General features: G+C 37.0%; 1 protein-coding gene across 1 annotated transcript; it reads left to right on the forward strand.

Annotated features, from left to right (window-relative positions):
- The first annotated feature begins 135 nt into the window (after nucleotides 1-135).
- Nucleotides 136-1,507, forward strand: LOC124782868. The gene has a single exon (XM_047253978.1). It carries the CDS (start codon nucleotides 241-243, stop codon nucleotides 1,372-1,374), a length of 1,134 nt encoding a protein of 377 aa, XP_047109934.1. The 5' UTR covers nucleotides 136-240; the 3' UTR covers nucleotides 1,375-1,507.
- The last annotated feature ends 5,756 nt before the right edge of the window (nucleotides 1,508-7,263 follow it).

Here is a 7,263-nt window from a genome sequence, read left to right on the forward strand (position 1 = left end):
GGATACTTATTAAAGACTCAGACTGTTTTCAATAGACTGAAAGTCCACGTGCAAATACGGTACCCGGCGGTACATGTTTAAGTAAACTGTTCTTAAAAAATTATTTTGGTCGTTTGCTGCACTGATACCGCTTCTGGATTGTTTTATCCGGCTTGTAGAGTCTTTGGCACGCAGCAGTGTTTTCGAATATTTGAATGTGAGTGCGAAGTTACGAGTGATGGGACGGGAAATAAAGTGAAAATGTGGACAGTAGGCGAAGTTGTTAATGCACTGATTACTTTCTGTAACTCTTTGAGGAAGCTTATTCAAGTAACGCTGTGGCTTAGCTTCTCGGTAGGTGGTGTTATTGTAGAGTTCATCACGTTCGTTCTCTTCCATGTGGGAAATGTTTTAATTACTTTATTTGTCGTTCTCCAAGTGCTGTATGAAGATTTTATTGTGTTTATAATTGATTGTTCTTGGAAACTGAAGAGTGCGGCAAGTACTTTACTTTATTTCTGGTCACAAATATTGCTCGTCTCCTCGGAAACTTACCAAATTGCACGGAGGACCGCTGTGAGTTTACACGATTTTGTGGTGTCTTGTGTCAGTGTTCTATGGAGTTGTTTAAACAAGTTATACGGTTTCATCGTATTTGTTCCAGAACTGCTGAAAGAGGCGATTATACTTATAGGGTCCAGTGTATGGTACTGTGTTCAGTTTGTACCGCTGTGCATTGTATATTGTATGGCAACTTCTGTTTATGCTGTTGGCAGGTGCTACGAAGAGTTAACATCCATTGTTAGTGCTGCATATGATGGTATTAATACATTACTGTGGAGCGTGCTACTATTTTTTACTGATATACCATCAACAGCACTTCTTGGGTTGTTGATCGCCGTATTTTTATCAGTGGCATTTGTCAAATACCAGGCACAGATTTTCAGTTTTGCCCTAACTATTATTTTGTGTACTTTTAACTTCTTACGGTCTTTACCAGTCAGAATTCTACAAATGTTGCTGTCAACAGTTCGAAGAACAGTCATTCGACGGCAGCCTGAGACAAACGTATCTAGTGATGAATCGGATATCAGTGAGCAGTCTTCATATTCAACGCAAAGTCAACAGCCAGTTAGTTCCCGCTTGAGGCCAGCAGTGAAACTTCATTCAACAGAAGCGAGTAGCTCCAAAGAGGATTTGATTAAACGACTACAAAGAGAACAAGATAGTAGGCTGTGTGTAGTTTGTCAAGACAGGGACAAGTGTATTGTGGTTCTGCCATGCCAACATTTATGTCTGTGTGTACAGTGTGCTACTACAGTGCATAGGGAGAATGGGAAATGTCCTATTTGCCGGCAGCCTCTTAGAAAGGCAATGAAAGTTTATGTCAGCTAAATGCCAGATGAATTTCTCAAAGTCATATGTTTCATGTTTAATCCATAAGTCTCGGGGTGTGTAGCAACATTCAGAACCTAAAGTAGCTGATTTTGCTTTTACAGTTAATTTGAATAAAGTAATAAACATTTTTCTTGTGCTGTTTATCATATTAATTGTATATGCAAGATTATTTTATTAATATCTTGCCAAGCTTTTCATGTCCAATTTACATGATAAGGCAGCAACATTCTGTTGTAGATTGTAAATGATGCAGTGAAATTCATTAAAATTTTGTAAATAAGAAGAAATTGGGAACACATTATAAAATAAATTTGATGCTAGGAAAAAACTATTGTCTGTAGTCATTCCCATTATCTCTTCAAAGTATTAGTGAGCCTGTCTGTCCATATATTTAGTAGTTCATTTAACTACATAGCTTTGTCAAGGAACTAATAGTTTACCTTGTGATTTCTGTTTACCTTGTGATTTCTACCATTTGTTTATTATGCATGCTGCCACTGTGATACTTGTTTTTCATCAGGCCTAGGATGATGATGATTATATTTCCATAGCTTTCATTTTTAGGGGGAGCAGGGACCAGGACCCCATCCGATTTGTTTTCATGGTTTCGCTAGATCATTGTCAAATGCTTGGATAATTTGTACATGGCCAATGGCAATTTTCTTCACCACTCGTACCTCACTGAGCTACTATGGTGGCTGTAATGCTTTAATGTTAACACAACTTTAAACTATTACTTTTCTATCGTTTTTTCATTTAATTGCTGTTGTGCATTATAGTGGGATAAATATAAAGCTATTTTGGATAATAAGAAATGCAACTAGAGGGTTTTTTATGTCTTAAGACAAAAACCAATGGATTTAAATACACACCAGAAGCATTCGCTCCTTCAATTTGACTTGGACCTTCTCTATGTTATGTCTGTACGAAAAAAATGGGTGTATCTTTGAGCTGATTACATGTAGAAAATGGGACCTTTCTTGTACTTATCAACAAAAAGCTAATTACAAAATGTTAGAATATCTGTTCATAACTAGGCGTATTATACTGCTAGCTGATGAGAGGGTAGTGTTTACAGCAATTACCATTCTCACTGTATGAAATATAGGGAATTTGAAGACCGATCAAACTACAGTCCGATCCACAAACAATGGCGGTTCGTGCAGGTGAAGAAATGGACAGGATAACGGTAAGTGCATACACATGCTTTGCACTTGGTGTATGAGAGTATCCCACAAATTATATCTCTCTTGCTTTTGTAGAATTTGTCATTTAACCATCAGCTACAGCAACTCTCAACAAATGGAATAAAAATCCATTGATTGTTCAACACACGGGTTACGTAAGACATTCACAGCAGAGTGCTCAGAACACTACAGAATTGTCACTGCCTGTTGGAGAATGCTTGATGTAAACAAGCAGAATGAACCTAAACTTGACCACCATCATTTGTGGTACCAACTATAGAACGGTATTGAGTCCTTGTCAGTAATGTGTTAATGTTCACAAAGCTATTTTTGACAAAAAAAAATTATTTTGCAGAATTCAGAATCTACAATTTTAGTTAAGTGAACATAGATTTTAATTTGCAGTAGCTACTAAAGTTCGCATCATGTAAGAAGGTGGTGGTGGTGGTAGCAGCAGTAGCAGTAGTATCTTTATTCATTCGTAGATCTCTTTTTACAAGGATATAGGGCATATCAAAGTATTTACAAGTTTAATATAATAGAGGGAAACATTCCACGTGGGAAAAATTATATATAAAAACAAAGATGAGGTGACTTACCGAACGAAAGCGCTGGCAGGTCGATAGACACACAAACAAACATACACACAAAATTCAAGCTTTCGCAACAAACTGTTGCCTCATCAGGAAAGAGGGAAGGAGAGGGAAAGACGAAAGGAAGTGGGTGTTAAGGGAGAGGGTAAGGAGTCATTCCAATCCGGGGAGCGGAAAGACTTACCTTAGGGGGAAAAAAGGAGCGCGCGCGCGCGCACACACGCACACACACACACACACACACACACACACACATATCCATCCACACATACAGACACAAGCAGAGTGTATACCTGTCCTTTTTTCCCCCTAAGGTAAGTCTTTCCGCTCCCGGGATTGGAATGACTCCTTACCCTCTCCCTTAAAACCCACATCCTTTCGTCTTTCCCTCTCCTTCCCTCTTTCCTGATGAAGCAACCGTTGGTTGTGAAAGCTAGAATTTTGTGTGTATATTTGTGTTTGTTTGTGTGTCTATCGACCTGCCAGCGCTTTTGTTCGGTAAGTCACCTCATCTTTGTTTTTATATATAATATTTACAAGTTTAGATCAATATAAAATAAGCTAATTTCTTATACACATATATTTACAGACTTCTAGTTAGAGACAATCATTATATTTACTCCTGGTATACAATACTTTTTTTTACAAATAACTTATTAAATAATGTAATGCCACACTGTTCACTCATATCTCACTAACAGTCACTACTCTCTCTCTCTCTCTCTCTCTCTCTCTCTCTCTCTCTCTCTCTCTCTCTTTCTCTCTCTCTGACACACACACACACACACACTGGTGATCTCTGGGCCATTTTCTGTACTGCAACTTCCCACTTGCTATCCTGAAAAACTGAGTCAGCATCCCTCCATAATGAGTGAGATGATGAGCTCAGAAAGAGGAAGAGGTGTTAGTATTGTGCCATGCATAGCTTGGGGATAAGTATATCTAGAAAGGAAAAAAGAAGGGGAAAAAACATAAAGTGAAGGTGTTATGTGGAATGTTTGATGTTTTATAATCATCATTATTATTATTATTTATTTATTTGTATAACATTTTTTTATCAAACCCCTACACCTACTCTGTTTTATCTAAGTAATCCTTCAATGTATAAAATGTATTGCATAACAGGTACTTTTTAGCTGCCTTTTTAAGTGTATTTTTGCAATTTCTTTACTCACTTTTGGTAAATTATATTTCCTTGGTAGAAAATGCTGTTTTGAGTTTTTATGTTTATTTTTTCTTGGTAAATGTAAGTTGAGTCTCTCTTGTTGCATGGTCATGGACAGAGCTGCTTGTGCATTAATTACCAATATTATTTTTGATGTGTACAACTAACTGGTAAAGGGTCGACAGAAGCGTCCGATCCCACGCGTCTGCTTTGACACGTTACGAAGGGTGTTGTCGTGTGTGACGTCATGACAGCGCGGAGTTAGGTTTGTGAGTGTGGCGTGTTTGTAGATGTCGTTGTGTTGCGGTTTGTTGTGCTCTCTGGTGGTATATTCAGGGTTTTCGTTTGTGTGGTGTAATGGGCTCAGTTTGCTTTTGTTCATTATCCAGAATTGTTCGAGTGGCGGCTGTGTTTGTAGTGTAATTCATTTCAGTGAGTTAACGATTTTGTGTGAAGGTTAATTTAGTGTTGTTCGCTGTAAATCGTGTGGTAATTTTAGTAAAATTAATCGGTTGTTGTTTATGTTCACGAATGGATATGACGGATAAAATTAACAGTGCGCAGGTCAAGGGAAGTGTTCGATCCCAATGTGTGGCTGTTTATGTTGATATTGGTATCGAGAGATGTTTTTGAGCTATATAGGCCAAGGGAAGTGTTTGATCCTAACTTACGGGATCGGGAGCTGCTGTTGAGCTATATAGGTCAAGAGAAGTGTCAGATTCCAGATGATATTGTGTTTAGTGGTATTTGTGGAGTTTTGTGATGATGGTTTTTTTCATCGTTTTGTGTGGTTTGTATGGGGGTGGGTGTCTAAATTTGTTTATATTTAGTTTGCCCCCACCCAAAAACACCCCAGTTCCCGCACTTGTCCCATTAGCGTCATTAGGCTTTTTGTGGAAAGTGTGTGTGTTTGTTTTTCGATGTATTTTCGTTCTCATAATGTGTACATACCGACTTTATATGTGCCATATTGGAATCGTGGTTTATGGTCGTTTCCGCCATATTTGTGACGTTACGGGTCAAATCAGACGGGCGGGATCGGACGCTTCCATAATTCCCTGGTAAATTATTCACATGGAGCAGTTAAAATCCCAGTATTTTGAACAGATTTTTACAATGAGCTCGATTAGTAACTTATTTTTGGTTATTATTATTATTATTATTATTATTATGGCTCTTTTCCGGAGTTTGAAAATTGTGCTCATATTTTGTGTGTTTGGTCCCCAAAAAAGAATGTCATAGCTAAGAATTGAGTGTACACGTGAATAATATGTAACTAAAAGATACTGCATGTTACACACTGATGATAGGATTCTAAGGGGAATACATGCTGATGACATTCTGTTTCCTAGTACTTTCATGTGTTCACACCATTTCAACTGAGAATCGATATTCATTCCTAGAAATTTTGCATTTGTGTCAAGTCTATAGAGGTGCCATCTACATTTAATTTAACATTGTCATTTTTCCTCTTCAAACTGAAATTCATGGCACTAGTTTTCTTTATGTTCAATGCCACTTTATTGCTTATTGACCAATCATAAACTTCCTTGAGGGTTTCATTTGCTTTCTCGGCAACGAGTTCTCTTGTTTTCTCAGTGACCATAGTATTGCTGTCATCAGCGAAGAGAATTTTTTCACCATGAATAACACTACTAGGGGAGTCATTGATGTATATCAGGAACAGTATTGTGTTTTGTGCTAATATGCTACCTTGTGGAACCCTAATATTGTGGTTCTGATAAGTGTTTTACTAAATGTTTAGATCTATTTGAAATATGTATTATCTCTACACTTTGTACCCTAACTGTTAGGTATGATCGAAACCAGTCCTTAGCTACTCCTCTTATTCCTAATGCTTCTAATTTATTTAATAGAATCTTGTGGTCTATTGTATCAAATGCCTTAGAAAGATCCAAAAATATGCCTGTGACACACTCATCTTCATCAAGAGCATCAAGTACAACTTTTGTGAATTTTACTATGGCTGACTCCGTATTTTTTGCCACTTTGGAAACCAAACTCTGATTCACTTAAAAGATTGTATTTATTCAGGTAATTCATTAATCTGACTTTCATAAGTACTTCTATTATTTTTGAGAATGCAGGGAAATGGGCCGGTCATTTTCTGTGTCTTCTGCATTACCTTTCTTAATCAAAGGTACAACTCTTGCCTGTTTTAACTGCTTTGGAAATGTCCCTGGTGTAAAGGATTCATTTATTATATGCGTTAAGGGGCGTAGTATAATCCCTTTTGCATTGTTTCAGTACACAATTAGTACTTCATCTACGGCTACTGACTTTTTATTTTTTGAACAGTTTTATTGACTTCATTCTCTGTGGTTGGAAGTAACATCATTGTATTTATTGCAACATTTTTTACAGGTGTTATATTTATTTTAGGGAATTTTTGCTGTAACTTCTCCACAATACTTGAAAAATGCTCGTTTGCTAAGTGTTGTGGATCATTTATTACCTCATCCCCCTCTCTTAGCAGTATGTTATTCTGCATTAGTTTGCCTCTCCCCATTTCCTTTTTTATAACATCCCAGACTGCATTGCTTTTATTCTCTACATTATATAATATTTTGTCATTAAATGACTTTTTTGCAGCACCTTCCTATAGGTCTTCCTGTACCTATGATACAAATTTAAGAATTCTGGATCATTGCGAATCTTGTTTCATGGAGCTGAGGTGTTAGTGTTTGGGAGGACTTCTTAATACCTGCTGTTATCCATCTGTTTTTGTGAGATTTTGATACAGGCATGCATACTTTTGGAAATGCCTTTTCAAAGTTGAATTTAAACAATGTGGAGAATTTAGAGAATTTCATATTCACAATGGTTTCCTTATACATTTCATCCTAGCTTTGTTTTTCTCTTTCTTTTGTAAAATTTTTTGTTTTCATTTCTGGTAGATGTCGTTTGTAGGCTTGTAGTT

Source organism: Schistocerca piceifrons, chromosome 1 (genome assembly GCF_021461385.2).
Source record: "Schistocerca piceifrons isolate TAMUIC-IGC-003096 chromosome 1, iqSchPice1.1, whole genome shotgun sequence".
Classification (NCBI taxonomy): Eukaryota; Metazoa; Arthropoda; class Insecta; order Orthoptera; family Acrididae; genus Schistocerca; species Schistocerca piceifrons.

Excerpts from the sequence above, each read along its gene's own strand:
- LOC124782868 (XM_047253978.1), top strand. The coding sequence starts at position 241 with ATGTGGACAGTAGGCGAAGTTGTTAATGCACTGATTACTTTCTGTAAC.